Source organism: Lepidochelys kempii, chromosome 7 (genome assembly GCF_965140265.1).
Source record: "Lepidochelys kempii isolate rLepKem1 chromosome 7, rLepKem1.hap2, whole genome shotgun sequence".
NCBI classification, from domain to species: Eukaryota; Metazoa; Chordata; order Testudines; family Cheloniidae; genus Lepidochelys; species Lepidochelys kempii.
In genome coordinates, this window is record NC_133262.1 from 88,893,299 (window position 1) to 88,911,902 (window position 18,604).

At 40.6% G+C, this 18,604-nt stretch overlaps 1 protein-coding gene across 11 annotated transcripts in view; it reads left to right on the top strand.

Moving 5' to 3' along the window:
• The window catches only part of PCDH15 (protocadherin related 15), a 1,355,521-nt gene that overhangs the window by 1,134,872 nt on the left and 202,045 nt on the right, over positions 1-18,604 (top strand). For all 11 annotated transcript variants that reach the window (XM_073353680.1, XM_073353679.1, XM_073353682.1 and 8 more), the window contains 2 exons: positions 9,518-9,823; positions 10,516-10,740. In XM_073353680.1, the coding sequence (XP_073209781.1) occupies positions 9,518-9,823; positions 10,516-10,740 (531 nt within the window). The remainder of the gene's footprint in view (positions 1-9,517; positions 9,824-10,515; positions 10,741-18,604) is intronic.

An 18,604-nucleotide genomic window follows, 5' to 3' on the forward strand; every position in this document is an offset into this window, starting at 1 on the left:
TAAAAGTTTGTAAATTAAGGATGACTGGAGTATCTCATAGTATGAATTCAAATATATATTTGTTTAGAAATTTATATCTCAATAGATCATGTCAGCTCTTGTCCCCTTCTCTATCTGCTTTAGGGTCACTCCAGCAGTGCAAAGTAGCAGGAAAACCAGTGGATCCATTTCACTGCAGATACACATCTGGAAACATTCCAGGCTGCCACAGTAGATCATGCAATACCCCTGCCAAAATCATGACTCAAGCTCCAAAAATCACGAGAATGATTTAAAATCATGACGTTGCATGGTGACAGCTTTCAGTGGTAGCCGTATTAGTCTGTGTCAGCAAAAAAACCAAGGAGTCCTTGTGGCACCTTAGAGACTATCACCTCCTTAACAAATTTGTTAGTCTCTAAGGTGCCACAAGGACTCATAATTTTTTTTTAAATCATGAGACTTTTAAAAAATAATCATTTGGAATTCTTTTGGTTTGTCTTCTGATTTCTAAGACTTTAAAGTACACTCTAGTCACATTTTTAGGCTATTTGCTGCAACCATGAGAGAGAAAATTTTGCATCTTGTTAAAATAAAGCTGAGATTCTCACAATCTCTTGACTCCAAATGTTATGAGAGTTAACAATAATGAGATTTGGATTTGTGGTCCTACTTTAACTAGAGTTAATTCCTTGCCAGTGAACATAGTTACTAACACAGTTGTAACGGTGGTCCGGATACTCCACAAATGTTTGTTTCAGTACACAAATGTTTTTGCGATTTACCTCAGGACTTAGCATTAGCAATTAATAATTGGCTGACTTCTGGGGTAAACCAGACTGAAACAAGTGTGTCTAGAGAAGCATTTACAATTGTGCTAGTTAAGTTAATTGCCAATCATTTAGTTCAGGTTAAAACAGGACCAACAAACTCCTGTAAAGTCTGGAACCCTAAGTACCCCTGTATTCATGCCCTACACACTACTGCAATAACATCTAGCATAATATTATAATAGTATAAAATATTCCTTATGAGGTATCATATGAAAGCTTATAACATACTGGTTCCTAATATCATTGTAAGATGCATGTGTTAACATTATATGTGAAGTTATGAATTCTCTCTCTATGATATTATTAGAACTTGGTAAAGACCAGACAGCCCACCTTAGGTAAAGGTGATAAACAGGTCTTTCCTAGACAAAGGAATGTGGGTTTATTTCAGTTTACATAGTAGTAAACAAAGCCATCAGGGTAAACCAGCAGTGGTTATCCTGATCCTGAACGTGAGAGACAATATTAACAAGGCTCCTGCACCTCAGAGAGAGACAGGAGATTGAATCCCCAAGAGGCCTTCCTGATTTATAGGACTAAAGCAACCCCTTTGTGGATCTAAGGAACAGAGAGAGACTCCATCTTTTATCCTTCACCTTAGGAGACAAAGAAAGTAAGTAATTTGACATCTGTGCCGGGTACCGGATAGACTGGTCAGTAAAAGCTGGAAAGGAGATTGTGGGTGAGAGAAAAATGATCTTGAACTAAGACTGTATCTTGCTAGATTAAGTTGTAGGGTTTAGATTAATATTTGCACTTTTATTTGCTTTTGTAACCATCTTTGCCTTTTTCTTTTACTTGGTGTCATAAATATAAAGGGAAGGCTAACCACCTTTAAATCCCTCCTGGCCAGAGGAAAAAACCCTTTCACCTGTAAAGGGTTAAGAAGCTAAAGATAACCTCGCTGGCACCTGACCAAAATGACCAATGAGGAGACAAGATACTTTCAAAGCTGGAGGGGGAGGGGGAACAAAGGGTTCTCTCTGTCTGTGTGGTTCTTCTTTTGCCGGGACCAGAGCAGGAATGCAGGTCAGAACTCCTGTAAAAAATCAGTAAGGCTTTGTCTGTCTGTGTGATGCTTTTGCCGGGAACAGATCAGGAATTACAACTCCTGTTAAGTTAGTAAGTAATCTAGCTAGAAATGCATTAGATTTCCTTTTGTTTAATGGCTGGTAAAATAAGCTGTGCTGGATGGAATGTAAATTCCTGTTTTTGTATCTTTTTGTAACTTAAGGTTTTGCCTAGAGGGATTCTCTATGTTTTGAATCTGATTACCCTGTAAGGTATTTACCATCCTGATTTTACAGAGGTGATTCTTTTACCTTTTCTTTAATTAAAATTCTTCTTTTAAGAACCTGATTGCTTTTTCCTTGTTCTTAAGATCCAAGGGTTTGGATCTTTGTTCACCTATGCAAATTGTTGAGGATTTTTATCAAGCCTTCCCCAGGAAAGGGGGTGTAGGGCTTGAGGGGATTTTGGGGGGAAAGACATTTCCAAGTGCGTTCTTTCCCGGTTATATTTCGTTAGATGCTTGGTGGTGGTAGCAATAAAGTCAAGGGACAAAAGGTAAAATAGTTTGTACCTTGGGGAAGTTTTAACCTAAGCTGGTAAAAATAAGCGTAGGGGGTCTTTCATGCAGGTCCCCACACCTGTACCCTAGAATTCAGAGTGGGGAAGGAACCTTGACACTTGGTATCACTTAACCCATGATCTTTTGTTATTAAACTTGCTCTGCATTCATTATAAATCACAGTGCTGTGTGAGTTCAATACAGTGTGTGCTTCTAGAAAGCTAACAGGCTGAAGTGTTTTACTGTTTCTGTAAAGGTCCAGTGAGAGAGACTGGTCCCTTCAGTAGGACGATTTGGGGATGAGTTCAGGGCTGGAAGGGTACTAGGTCAGCCTGCAAGGAGTAACCAGATTGGGCAAAGTCAGGGTGAGGCTTGTGAGCAGCTAGCAGGTTGTTGGGGTCAAAGCTCTGAATCAAAGCTGCACAGCCACAAGACATCCAGGGTTACAAGGCAGATTAAACATACTGTGTCCAGTCTCAGGAAGGTTTCCTTCTAGTGACACCATTGTGGTAAGGTGTGACAGACATCAAGGAAATGCCAAAAGATCTGTGAACCCTGGCACATTATCCTATTGTTGTTTTAATTGTTAGCCTCACCCACCCATACATACCTAAAGTCTATAGGACCAGACCCTCAGCTGATGTAAATTAGAACTATGACAATTTACAGCAGGTATGGATCTGGTGTATAACGTTTAGACAGTGTCACAGTTCCTTCCCCACTCTGAACTCTGGGGTACAGATGTGAGGACCCGCATGAAAGACCCCTAAGCTTATTCTTACCAGCTTAGGTTAAAACTTCCCCAAGGCACAGATTCCCTTCTTGCCTTGGGATCACTGCCACCACCAAGTGATTTAACAAACAATCAGGGAAAGAACTACTTGGAGTCCTATTCCCCCAAAATATTCCCCCAAGCCTATACACCCCCTTTCCTGGGGATGCTTGAGAATAATATCCTCACCAATTGGCTAAAAAGGAACTACAGACCCAAACCCCTGGGTCTTAGAACAATGGAAAAATCAGTCAGGTTCTTTAAAAGAAGGATTTTATTTAAAGAGAAAAAGGTAAAAGTATCACCTCTGTAAACTTAGGCTGATAGTTAACCTTACAGAGTAGCAGAAAATTCAAAGAGCACAGAGGAACCCCCTCTAGCCTTAGTTTCAAAGTTACAACAAGACAGGGATAAACCTCCCTGTAGCAAAGGGAAAATTCACAAGTTGAGAAAACACAGGTAAACTAATATGCCTTGCCTGGCTGTTACTTACAAGTTTGAAACAGGAGAGACTTGTTCAGGAAGATTTGGAGAACATGGATTGATGTCCGGTCCCTCTTAGTCCTAAGAGCGAATGGCACAGAAAAACAAAGAACCCAAAACAAAACCTCTCCCCACACCCAGATTTGAAAGTATCTTTTGTTCCCATTGGTTCCTTTGGTCAGGTGCCAACCTGGTTACTTGAGCTTCTTAACCCCTTACAGGTAAGGAGGAATTTAGGCTACCCCTATGGTTATGACAGACAGGTATCCTAGTTACTTGCTTAAACTTGGTTTATCATTGCTTAGTATCAGTTTGTCAAACCATTTGTCTGAGGGCTGTTATCACAGATAAATAGCTTCAGTATTTTCTTATTTTTCTATTTATGAGATTATAATGCTCCTTTCTCAATGATCAATGGTGTATATCTGTACATAAATGTGTTAGCAAATATTTTTATACACCAAATAATGTAACTGATGTCTCACTAAATGCATAGCATATTATAAATTAGGGTCCTAAATACAACATGGATATTACAAGGCATTTAATTAATTAATTAACTAATTAAAAAGAGAGAAGAAACAGAGGAGGGATTCTCCTTCCCACTACAACTCCTGTACACTGATATAAAACCTCTTAACTGTCCAGGGGAGAATTTCCGTAGCACGGGCACTCCATAAGACATCTGTAGGCTACCTCACACAGGAACTGTTGCAAACCCCAGTGTAGGGGACAGGGCCATGGGACATGAGGTTATGACCATTCTGAGGACCTCCAGTTTGCAGTTCTACCCATAGGCAGCCCAGGAAGAGGAACTGTAATTTAGAAGAGCTTTGAGCTACTTTTATTTGTGCACCAGCCCAGAATCCCAGGACTCTTCTCTTTCTCTCTCCAGGGCTCCACCTGTGTGTGCTGCTCCTCCAAGAACAGCAGCACATAATCCCTTCCCAGTTATTGGATAATATTTAGAATAGAGCAGCAGTGTTGATGGTCTGTATTTATCCCTGGCTTACATCTCTTGACTTCAGTCAGTGAATTTTGGGTGAAGGTGGTTTTGTGTCTTTTACATGGATAATAATACAAGCTATAGGGTGGGAATTTCATTAGACAAAGTATATGTAATTTTTATTAAGGGAACTATTTCAGAGTTTCATTAGAATATTCTTTTTAACCTTGGACTCTTGTCCTGTAGAAATACTGAACTAGTATGTAGCAATGCACAGAGGGACTATAATAAATTAATACTGGGCCTGATTTTGATCTTTCACCAATTTTACATAGGTGCAACTGCATTGACTTCATTCACAGAACATCTGATTATTTGCATGCTGCTATAAATGAGATAAGAATCAGGACCAAGCATTGATATTCCTGTGAAACTTGTAAAATAAGTGTATGTCCAGAAACATAAACAACTGATTTTACAAAATGAGCATTCATGGCTTTCAGGAAACAGGGTCCAAATGTTAAGGTTTTGGGCTGTCATTTAAAGTGAGCACCATTAAAAATATAGTAATCTTTTGAAAATTTTATTTTCTTGTTAGAGAGAGTGTCAAGGTTCCTTCCCCACTCTGAACTCTAGGGTACAGATGTGGGGACCTGCATGAAAAACCTCCCAAGCTTATCTTTACCAGCTTAGGTCAAAACTTCCCCAAGGTACAAAATATTACACCTTGGACTGGCCGCTACCACCACCAAACTAATACTGGTTACTGGGGAAGAGCTGTTTGGATGCGTCTTTCCCCCCAAAATACTTCCCAAAACCTTGCACCCCACTTCCTGGACAAGGTTTGGTAAAAAGCCTCACCAATTTGCCTAGGTGACTACAGACCCAGACCCTTGGATCTTAAGAGCAATGAACAATCCTCCCAACACTTGCACCCCTCCTTTCTTGGGAAATGTTGGATAAAAAGCCTCACCAATTTGCATAGGTGACCACAGACCCAAACCCTTGGATCTAAGAACAATGAAAAAGCATTCAGTTTCTTACAAGAAGACTTTTAATAAAAATAGAAGTAAATAGAAATGAAGAAATCCCCCCTGTAAAATCAGGATGGTAGATATCTTATAGGGTAATTAGCTTCAAAAACATAGAGAACCCCTCTAGGCAAAACCTTAAGTTACAAAAAAGATACACAGACAGAAATAGTTATTCTATTCAGCACAATTCTTTTCTCAGCCATTTAAAGAAATCATAATCTAACACATACCTAGCTAGATTACTTACTAAAAGTTCTAAGACTCCATTCCTGGTCTATCCCTGGTAAAGACCAGCATATAGACAGAATATAGACACACAGACCCTTTGTTTCTCTCCCTCCTGCCAGCTTTTGAAAGTATCTTGTCTCCTCATTGGTCATTTTGGTCAGGTGCCAGAGAGGTTACCTTTAGCTTCTTAACCCTTTACAGGTGAGAGGAGCTTTCCCCTGGCCAGGAAGGATTTCAAAGGGGTTTACCCTTCCCTTTCACGGGAGAGTGCATCAGCCACTTTGTTAGAAGCTCCTGAGACGTGTTGGATGTCGAAATCAAAATCTTGGAGAGCTAAACTCCACCGAAGAAGTTTTTTGTTAGTTTCCTTGACGGTGTGAAGCCACTTCAGTGCAGCATGGTCGGTTTGCAGGTGGAAACGCCGTCCCCAAACATATAAACTTTACACCGTTTAATTTAGTAGTTTAATTTTCTACAGCAATAAATCTTTTCCCAGATCACTATTGTTATCTTAAAGAGGGCTGATTGTAATCCAGCTAGCAGCTGTTTAATTGCTATCATGTGGCTCTGGCTTAAACTGAAGTCATTTAAACATATACCTCAGCCTCATACACGTCTGACATGGATTAAGACTGTGGAAATGCAGCTTGCTGCTCCTATCTCAGCTAAAATCCCAATACCATACTCTGTATTTCCTCTATGCTTACTTATCCCCAAACAGATTTTTTTTATTTATTTTGCTTTTCCAAGTTTTAGTTTTCTCATCAACTAGCTGATGTCATCACCTTTTCTGGTAATTCTCCAGTGTCTCATCCACTGAGATCTTTCTTCACAAAACCAAACTACGTACATGGGAGTAGAAGCACTTGCAAACTAAGTAGGCACAGATCAGATGCAGGTTGTAAGATGCTGATTACAAAGATGTGTTAACTATAGATAGATCATTATAAAGTTGCAGCCACTACTGCTTATTGAATTGATGTAGTATAAGGGGGAAAGAGTATGCTTTTTCTTGTTAACCATTTTAATTAACTTTTAATTGATTTCTAGGAAGATAAATTGTTTCATTATAGTGTCTCACACCAAACACTTTGGTAGGATATTAAACATTCATGAAAACTTCCTGATAGTAGTGCTGATAATCAGAGATTTTTGTTTTGTTATTTTCCTGAACTTCTGGAGGCTCATTTATAAATGTAAGCAAATGAAGCTACCTTGCTCACAAAATACACTTAACTTAAATGACATTATTCATGACTTCATTTAATTAACAAAGAGGAAAGAGAACAGGCCAACACTCAAACTATGTTAAGACTGTAGTAGTTAATATGAGATGATTATCTGAATTGCATGCCCTCTACTAAAAAATAAAATGGATACCACTTATATGTAGGCAAGTTTATTTTGCTAATATTTAGACTATCCTATGTATGGGTTGGATACACTAGTATGCGTAAAATAATGTTACCCAAAACTTGAACTAAACCAAATAATCACAAAAGTTGGAATACTATTTTAAAGTATTTTTTTTTCTTATGTATGTTCACTTCTTTCCGTGCTAAGGTGGAAGTGGAAGTGGAAAGTATAAAAAGAGAAGCCCAAGTCTGTCTCAGGGAATAGTGTTACAGGCCTGTTTGGAACTAAAAATGTCCAATTCTGTGTTGCATTCCACTCCAGGGCAATTTTTCAGACTGGAGTAGTTTAGATAAAGTTTGAAATAGCTGGAATTTTTGGTGCTTATCTGGACTAAGTCGCTAAATTCTTTTAATTTCACGCATTGATAATTGTTTGTTCTGTAGCTTTCTCCTGAAGATTCATCTATATCTCTTGTATAGTGCGCTGAAGTTCTGAACTTAGAACAATTTATCTAGCAAAGTTTGCAGACCCAACATTTAAAAACTGGAGCAATTCTTTTGTTTTCTCTAGATTTCAGTTTGCCATGTGAATGAAAATTATTCACATTCTTCAGTGTAACTGTAAGAACTATTTTGTGTGTTAAAATCAGTAACCTAGCACACTAGGGATTTTATGGTCTGAGTCATCCTACATCCTGTTTTAAATTACCTCAAAGATGTTAACACATTTGTGACATGATGCCAAGAAAATGCACAAAAACATGCTTGCAAATAATGCTATCAGCAAATATAGAATAAACCTTTCATGACATGGTTACTGTCTTGGTCATGTAAATACCAATAAAGTTTAAAGAACATAACCAGTAAATAAACTATAAAAATGATATGAAACTTCAAGGAGAAAGTGTGTAAAATTACTAAAATAGTAAGAGTTGTAATAATAAATTAAAACACATAAGTTACCTTACTGAACACACCATTATTAATTTCTTGTATGCAGCCTGTATTCTGTGACACTTGAAATTAAATTGGAGTTTTCCTACTGATATTTAGTAGGAGCAGAAATGGGTTCTTGAAGACTTTTCTTCAGATTCAGCATCTCATAAGACATAGACCCAGATTCTTAGTTGTACTATTGGGCATTGCTGAGGCAGGGAAATCTCAGAGGCTCTGATCCAGAGGTCAATTTTCCATTGGCCCAGTACTTGGTACAGTTTTGAGCACTCAGTACTCTCTCAGCTATTTCCATTAAGAGCAGTTATGTCCATCAGAGATCATGACAACACAGCAGTATCCTGCTATGTCTCTAAACTTGGTGCTTGAAGATGGGTTGCGTAGGATGTGGCTATTCCAGTTCTACATCAAATTGGAACTCCCCAATATTGGAGCAATTCTCAGCTGGGAAAATACAAAGGCATTATGGCCCCATTGCTCCAGTGGACTGCTTCAAGGGCTTGCAAGCATGGGGGAAGAGTCTGGCTGATATGCTCTTTCCTCAATTTGAGCATATGAATTCCCTTAACAGTAACTGAAATCAGAGACTTGCAATACAATGCACACATTCTCTTGTGGTTGCAGCAACATCTAAGTAAAGAGGGGCTGAATTAAAGGCATTATGGCAACTTAGGTACGCCCTCTCACTTGCTTTTGATTCATGCTACAACTTAAATGCATTTTGTGTGTTTAATTATACTGTACCATGGTCAACCATATCATCAATATTGTCTGCTACAACAAGTTAATAGAATTTTTGCCAAGGCTGGTAAATGTCATGATTTTGCAAAGCTGCAACTAAGGAATAATAATCAAAAATAATTATTTTTCCCCACTAACATTTTTTGCTCAGAAGTAGGTTGAAGAGAACAAGAGGTGCTAAATTTAGATCTTTATGTAATATGTTGAAAGTGTTGTTTGTAAATAACTCATTGTGACTAATGAAATAAGGCCTGTTACGTGTGTTGTTCAAAAGAATTAAGAAGTCAGCAGACCCAATTAACAAAGTTTATTAACAATCACAAGGTTTGATGTAATATACATAGGCAAATCTAAGCTGCCCCGCTTTCCAAGATAACCCCTTCCATACTTATTCCAACAGTTTTCACAAACTAAATTCATACTGTATGTCAGGTGCAAGTGGAAACTTGAAGCCTCATCCACAAAACACTGAAGTCAATGGAAAGATTTCCATTGACTTCTATGTCCTTTGGATTCTTTTATATTAGAAAGTAGAATAAAAGACTCACTGATCATGTCTGAATCTAATCCACATACCTTTCAAATGTATTTTAAAACAATATGGCCTTTTCTTTTATTTTAGGCTACAGACCCAGATGCTGCAGTAAATGGCCAAGTACATTACAGCTTGGTAAACTTCAACAACATTTTCCGCATCACATCAAATGGTAGCATTTACACAGCAGTTAAACTGAACAGAGAAACAAGGGACTATTATGAACTTACTGTTGAAGCAACAGATGGAGCTGTGGACCCCCGACGTTCAACATTAACTCTGGCAATCAGAGTTCTGGATATTGATGACAACAGCCCTATGTTCACTAATGCCTCCTACACTGTCTGTGTTCCAGAAACTCTACCACCTGGCACAGTCTTCCTGCGAATAGAGGTAAGGCACTCTGGAGCAAAGAAAATGTTTTGTTAATATTATTTTGTGAGGCTGTTCTCATCTAACTGGTTGCCATTAAAACCAAAATAAGAGATTAAAAATGTGGGGGGAGACGTGATACCCAAACCTCCTTAAAGCCTTTTTCTCTTTGTGAAAATGTGATATTTGGCATAGGACAGGCAAGTGAAAAATATTAGAAGCGTAGAGCTCACATTTCTACTAATTAATAAAAGCAATGATGGAAAATAAAAACATAAGTAGAGTACTGTTGAAATACTTTACAATGTGAGATTTTTTAAAATGTCAACTACATTTCTAAAATACATTTGCATTCTCCAGTGAGGCTCTACTATATTGATATTGCCAGTTTACTTTAGCCCCGAAGAGCTCAAATGTCCTTCAAATTTTTTATCCAAATCTCTTAATTAGGCAAGTAGAACATATCTTAATAGCAGCATCTGTTGACTCTCAGAGTTGGTTTTGAAAAAACGTTGGTTTCCTCAAGCCCACTGGAAATATATTTTGTTAAAATTAACAATTAAAATTATGAACAAATATGAATTGCACCAAAGAAAGCAAATGTTCTTACTAATATCAGATAAATCAAATATATGTCCTGTAAAAATTGCGAACTGGTGTTTTCCTTGTGATGCTGCAGTTTTAGTTTTAAAGTAAATTCTCTTTTGCTGTAGGCAAAGGATGTTGACCTTGGTTCAAATGTTACCTATCGGATACGAACCCAGGAAGCACTGCCGTTTTTTTCATTGAACAAGTTTACAGGAGAATTATCACTTTTAAAATCCTTGGATTATGAGTCATTCTCTGGCACTGAGGCAACTTTCACCTTTCTAGTGGAAGCCTTTGATAGTGGAGGAACTATGCCTCCAGGACTTGCTACTGTCACTGTGAGAGTAAAGGTAAGAGTAAAACTTTGCAGTTGATAACATCATTTTCTCTGTTATACAATACCTCAGTAACTTTTAGAGGTCTTCCAACAGGATGCAGGAGCACAACAGTAATATCGTTGTTTTCTTTGTAGTTTGTCCTAACCCTCACTTTCAATTTATGTAGAGCTGTTGCCTTTTTATAGCAGTAACTTGTTCTCATTTAAAATGTACAGTGTATCACTATTGTAATTGCTTTGCAATTGCATACAGTTATGTGCTTGCTCATAGATTTATTACTTACAGGAATAGATCTGAGAATACTTCATAAATGAGTAAACATTTAATTCTTTATCATCCCCAAAAGGCTGGAATAAATACTTAATGGAATGGTTTGAAAAAGTGACACCATCACATTTCAATTTAAGGTCATATAAATTGTAATTTCATTAACCATTCTTATGCATTAAGTGCTGATGCTGCACACTACTTATATTTCAATTTCTGCTGCATGAAGGCACAGCCTTACAAAAGAAAATAGCTTATTTTGTGCTTCTTTTACAATATTTAGTCCTTATTCTGCCAGTGACTTGCTGGCTGTGTGAACTTGAGCATTTAACTTTACCTCATCTCTCGGTGTCTTTCTTTTCCCATTTGTCAAATGGCAAAAATGATCTTCCTATTTGTAAAGTGCTTAAAGATCCACTGATGAAGTATTATAGGAGAGCTTCTTAATAAGAGCTGCTATTTATTTTGTTACTAGTCATGATTTGTCTGATGCAAGGGCAGTGGGGACCCGGGTGAGAGCAGGGGCAAATCTGAGACTAACAGTGGAGGCGTTTGTAGTCAGGTTTCAGGCTCTGGGTCAGGAGGCAAAGTCCAGCTTAAGCCAAGGTTGAAGCCAGGAGTTCAGGAGCAGGGAAAAGAAATGGACATGGCAGCTACAGAAGATCCACGCTGTTGCATGGATACTTCTTGGAATGCCTCTTACATTTGTATAGGGTGTGAAGGCGATCAGGAGCCACAAGGTTGCTGCCTGTCAGCCCCTTTGAGGTCGGACTTACCATGGTGTGTGTCCACATGGTTCACAAACTAGTCACAGCTGTTGCTGGGTGACAGTATGGAACTGTCAGCAGCCTGGCAGTTCTGCAGGACTGGGTTCTAGATTTGTGGGGTCTTACATTTTCTGAGAAGGCATTTTGGATTCTTTTATCAAGTGTCTGCTTCCTTGAGTTTTCATGACTATGAATGAGCTGATTTTTGTGACAAAAGTGCCTTCTTCCTTCATTTTGTGTCATTTGGGTAGGAAGGTATGCAGGTAGGTCATCAGTGTTTTAGTTCAGGAATGGAAGTTTGCAGGTGAGAACCACATTGCAGAGTCATAAACTTTCAAGTCTGGAGATGTGAGTTCAGATTTGTCCTCCGTTGTCTGACTTGTCCTCATCCGTCCCTTCACGAATGCAAGTCGATGCCACACCATTCTGTTTTGTTGCAAGCACGTTCTTTCCATTTCTGGCCAGAGTTTTGTCATGAGATCAGTCTACCTCATTTTCGGCCTGCCCGGTGGTCGCTTGTGGTCTCTGGGTATCCAGTCACTGATGTGGGTTGTCCACCTATTGCAGTGGTGGGCAACCTGCAGCCTATCAGGGTAATCCACTGGTGGGCCGCTAGACACTTTGTTTACATTTGCATATGCAGTTCGCCGTTCCCGGCCAATGGGAGCTGTGGGAAGTGGTGCAGGCCAAAGGGACATGCTGGTCGCCATTTCCTGCAGCTCCCATTAGCCAGGAACGGCAAACCGCGGCCACTGGAAGCCGTGGGCAGTCGTGCAAATGTAAACAAACTGTCTGGCGGCCCACCAGCGGGTTACCCTGCCGGACTGCAGGTTGCCCACCACTGACCTATTCTCTTGCCTGCGAACTACGTGACCCACCCATCTCCACTTTGCATCATACTTCACCTGCAGTACATCGCTCACCTCTTTATGCCATCTGATCTCCTCACTTGTTATGTGACACAGAGCGATATCTTACACATTTGCCTTTCCGTTGCTCTCTGGATGACTTTCTGGGTGCCAGAGAGTTCAGATTTAATTGTGGCCTTATATGAAATCTGTATGTTGGTTTTAACCTACTGTTTGGTTGATATTTATCCACACTGCAAATTGCTATGTGGGTTTGAATAATTTAACTTGATTGTCAGTTTATCTTCTGTTCTACTCAGAGCAAAGAAATGAGCATCATGCACCTTCCCTGGCCAGCCCACAGTGATCTCAGTGAAGCACCTCTGGTGATCCACAGTCCTGCTTGTATAACCATAGAAAAGTAGCCTGTTCCGTTGATGTACTCTGTGGTAAGGTGGGCTGGTGCCAAACCAGGGATATGTGTGTGCTGTCTATCGCCCCACCAGTTTCCTGCATAGCTGCACTTCCATCCAGCGTGTCCTGCATACTTCCATAGCTGCACTTCCATCCACTGTGTCCTGCCTGCTGCGCTCCTGGGGGAATTCTGCACCACTGCACATGTGCAGAATTTATGTCCCCGCAGTTCTCTTTGTTTCCCTGTAGAAAAATGACTTTCTGATGGGGAAGCAAAGGGAAGTCACAAGGGGAGTCATGCAACCCTTCCCAGAAGTATATTTTGTTTGTCCAGGGCAGCAAACAGAGAGGTAAATCACTCTGGGGCAGGGGGCAGGACTGCGGAAGACCCAGCTGGTGGCTCCTACCCTGTGCCGGGCTCAGCTGCTAGTCCGGGCTGGGCTAAGGAGAACAGGATTTCCTTTTCCCCTGCATGGCATCTGGGGCCGGGTCAGACCCACCCCCAGATTTCTCCCCTGGCTTCAGGAAGCTCTGCAAATACCCCCGCACACACACTTCCTGTGCCCATCGCTCCTCAGCTGCACGGGGAAGGATCGATGTACAGGGAGCTGCTCCCCACATCTGCCCAAACCCCATGCATTCAGACCCCCTCATACCCAGACCCTCCTGCCAAGCCTCAACCCCCCGCACTCGGAATCTCTCCGATGAGCCCCAGCACCTGGACTGCCCCGATGAACCACCCACACCCAGATCTTCACCCACCCAGCCCCAACCAGTTGCACCTGGATCCCCACCCCACTGAGCCCCACTCCCCCAGTATTTGGACCCACCATTGAGTCCCCCACACCCAGACCCCCACTGCCAAGCTCTATCCCCCATGCTGAGATCCAACCACCTCACCTGGACCCCCTGCAGAGTCCCATTACTATGGCACTGAGAACCCTCCAACAAGCCCCTCTGCACCCAGATCTCCACTGAGCCACCTTCACCCAACTTGCCCCACACAGAACCCTCTCAACCCATGCTTTGATCCTCCCTTGCTGAGCCTACCTGGTGTAGCTGGCATGGAGGGGCAGGGCTCTGGGTTGTTTCTGGGGCAGGCCCCATCCTTGCACTATATCAGGGTTGGGTGCAGCCTCACCGCTGAGTCCATATCCTGAGCGGGGGGCTGCACAGTGATCTCCCACCTCGGAACAGCCAGTGGCCTGTGCTCCCCAATGCCATGCTGGAGCCTCCACATTTATTTGACAAATACAATTTGCAGAATTTTAAAATATTGTGCGCAGAATTTTAATTTTTTGGCACAGAATTTTTAGGCGCAAAATGCCCTCAAGAGTAATACTGCCAAGAGTAACAGTGATGTGTGGTAGGAGACAATTAATGACGCTTCATGTTTGCCTGATAACAGCTCCTAGTATGGATTTTCCAGCTCCAAAATGATTTCCCATTGACCAGTAGCAATCTGGCATTCCAGAATGTGATCACCACTTGTTTTTCCACTGTCAATGCAGTTCTCATTAGGATGTCCCTGAGCTGGAGGGCTGGTGTGAACTCAGCACACAGATCCAGAAATGTGGCCTTGCACATCCAAAAGTTATGCAGCCACTGCTCATCACCCCATTCCGAGACAATCCCACCAGCCAGTGCCCATTTCTTCGGGCCAGAAGCAGTGCTCCACTATCTGCAGTTGCTCCATGAACACCAGCAACCTTGAATCATTTTTTGCTATGTCCCGTTGCAAACTGTCTTTGAAGAAATTGTCATGTCCCCATTGTTATAGTACTTCCTGTGTGTCTGCAACTACAGGAGAATCATTCATCCAGTATTTGAAACGTTCATGAGGGTAGTGCAGAGTTTCTCTCAGAGATGGTGGGCACGAAAAAATGCCATGCATATTTGTGGGATTTTCAAAAAATGGCACAAAATTATGATATATGTGTAGCAGTATGGGATGGAGAAAGCTGCATACTGGAAACTTGAGTCCAAAGATCAAATAAAGTAAGATCAAGTAAAGGAAACCAAGATCCCTGGGCAAGTCATTTCTATTTTTCAGAATATGTAGCAAAAATTTCCCAAAAGACATTGTGCCGGATGGCAGTGCATGGCACATTGAGTTATCTACCTGTGGTGCACCGCACTTTGCATTGACATGCAAGCAGTCAAATGCTGCTTGAGAACTTATTAGAGTTTAATTAAAGGATATTTATTTTCTGTATTTGGCATCTGATGTTGACAATATGAGTTTAAATGGTTATAAAGCTTTAACTTTTTGAAGTTCAATGGCTGCTGCCCTTAAATAATTGTTTGACTCCTCCCCCCATAATTTTGCACAACTAGGAAAATTTAAATAGTTTAAAAAAATGCTTAAAAATAAATCTGTTGTTCAATTAAATTATTTTGAAAGATAAAGGGAAAAAAAAGACTGCTAAGCCTAACTATACTGTCCTGCCTACTGTCCTGCCTACAAGGTAGTGAGCCCCTTTTGCACCTACTGTTTGACTTAATTAGGAGTTGATGGTTTTCACCCCTTCTCCGGAGTCATTTCAGTATCTTGTGCTAATGGAGCTATGGTTTCTAAGTTTCTGAAGTAACAATTTATTGAAACACATTTTTTATTTTTTGTTCTTTCTCATACTTCCAAAGGATAATTTTCTTCCCAGAGCCTAATGATTCTGTTAAATATTTGTATAAATAACACTTCTAGGCATAGGTTTGGGGTGTCCAAAACAACAGAAGATCTGGTATAAATAACAAGTTTTAGCTAGCTGCAATTCACAGATTTTAATGCTTTATATCTGTGCAGGGGGGAAATTGCGTAGAGTTACTGAAGAATTATTGTAATGTGTGTTGGTTTTGGTGGTGTACAAAGCCCCATGATTCAGACCAATTTAAAGAAAAAATTGCAAAACATTTTGCACTGTTGGATATTTTGTCTCGTCTCCATATTTCCACTATGTCTACCGATTTATTTCTTCTTGCATATTTATTTTCTTTTCACAAATATAATTGGCATAGTAGCAATGGAAACTATAAAGTTATAATCAAAATTGTTTGCTACATTGTACACATGCAAGTGTTATTCTAAGTGGCCTTTTTTTCCAATTACTTACAGGAATTACTCCTCTGCTTACATATTTACATTAAACATAAGTTTAAATGGTCCTGATTTTCCTCTCATTAAAGAGGTATAAAGTGGCTCCATTGAAATCCTTGGAATTACACTTGTGCAAAACAAGTGTGAATGAAAGTAGAAGCCATTTCAATTACTTTAGCAACACATTTATATTAACATAAAATATATGGATCACTGAACATCAAACATAGTTGAAAAACTGGAACATTTAGCTCCAATAGAAATCCCTATTATGCACAACCTCTCCAAAGTCAATGTGAAATTAAGCAATTCTTGCTGTTTAAAGACAAATTCCAAAGTCTCAGTTCTACTTATTAGTTTGGGGCACCATCATGATAGCAGTGGTATTTTACAAAGGTCCTGAATCCCACTGAACTAAAGTTATTCACCCTATATAGTTTCCTGCCTCACCACATAAATCCTCTAACCCCAAGCCGTGCAGATGAATTAACAGTCCGGATGACTGGAAAAAGGCTAATGTAGTGCCAATCTTTAAAAAAGGGAAGAAGGAAGATCCTGGGAACTACAGGCCAGTCAGCCTCACCTCAGTTCCTGGAAAAATCATGGAGCAGGTCCTCAAAGAATCAATCCTGAAGCACTTGCATGAGAGGAAAGTGATCAGGAACAGCCAGCATGGATTCACCAAGGGAAGGTCATGCCTGACTAATCTAATCACCTTTTATGATGAGATTACTGGTTCTGTGGATGAAGGGAAAGCAGTGGATGTATTGTTTCTTGACTTTAGCAAAGCTTTTGACACGGTCTCCCATAGTATTCTTGTCACCAAGTTAAGGAAGTATGGGCTGGATGAATGCACTATAAGGTGGGTAGAAAGCTGGCTAGATTGTCGGGCTCAACGGGTAGTGATCAATGGCTCCATGTCTAGTTGGCAGCCGGTATCAAGTGGAGTGCCCCAAGGGTCGGTCCTGGGGCCGGTTTTATTCAATATCTTCATAAATGATCTGGAGGATGGTGTGGATTGCACTCTCAGCAAATTTGCAGATGATACTAAACTGGGAGGAGTGGTAGATACGCTGGAGGGGAGGGATAGGATACAGAAGGAGCTAGACCAATTGGAAGATTGGGCCAAAAGGAATCTGATGAGGTTCAATAAGGATAAGTGCAGGGTCCTGCACTTAGGACGGAAGAACCCAATGCACAGCTACAGACTAGGGACCGAATGGCTAGGCAGCAGTTCTGCGGAAAAGGACCTAGGGGTGACAGTGGACGAGAAGCTGGATATGAGTCAGCAGTGTGCCCTTGTTGCCAAGAAGGCCAATGGCATTTTGGGATGTATAAGTTGGGGCATAGCGAGCAGATCGAGGGACGTGATCGTTCCCCTCTATTCGACATTGGTGAGGCCTCATCTGGAGTACTGTGTCCAGTTTTGGGCCCCACACTTCAAGAAGGATGTGGATAAATTGGAGAGAGTCCAGCGAAGGGCAACAAAAATGATTAGGGGACTGGAACACATGAGTTATGAGGAGAGGCTGAGGGAGCTGGGATTGTTTAGCCTGCAGAAGAGAAGAATGAGGGGGGATTTGATAGCTGCTTTCAACTACCTGAAAGGGGGTTCCAAAGAGGATGGCTCTAGACTGTTCTCAATGGTAGCAGATGACAGAACGAGGAGTAATGGTCTCAAGTTGCAGTGGGGGAGGTTTAGATTGGATATTAGGAAAAACTTTTTCACTAAGAGGGTGGTGAAACACTGGAATGCGTTACCTAGGGAGGTGGTAGAATCTCCTTCCTTAGAGGTTTTTAAGGTCAGGCTTGACAAAGCCCTGGCTGGGATGATTTAACTGGGAATTGGTCCTGCTTTGAGCAGGGGGTTGGACTAGATGACCTTCTGGGGTCCCTTCCAACCCTGATATTCTATGATTCTATGATTCTAACATAGCTAATATGTAAACATAAAACTGATTTTCAGACACCTCTTTAACAGCTAGACATGATTTTCAACTAAGGGCCAGATTCACCATTGCATTACTCCAGTTTTATACTGAAGTAACTCCATTTTCTTCAGTTAAATTACATCACTGTAGAACTGGAATAATACAATCATGAAACATGCCCAAAGATTTTAGAGAAGAATTTAAATGATCCTTGGAAGCTTTGCTACAAGTTCTGAATTGTACTGCAGGATGATTGATGTCATTCCTGAACCTAAAATGGGAACATCTTAAAGATGTTCTTAAAGATGTGTATCCTAAAGAGATACACTACCACTAAACAGCTAATTTCAGTAAAGGAATTTCGATAGGTATTACACTTATACTTCGTATTGAGGTATAAGGAAAAACTATAAGCCAGAGAGTGCTTGTGATGTTTCTGACTTCACCAGAAACAGGAAGTAGGGGGAATTTCATAAATACCATGCACAGTTATGGTGCTATATAAACATTTAATAATAAAAATATAGCCCTGAGGAAGTTCAGGTATCTGACAGG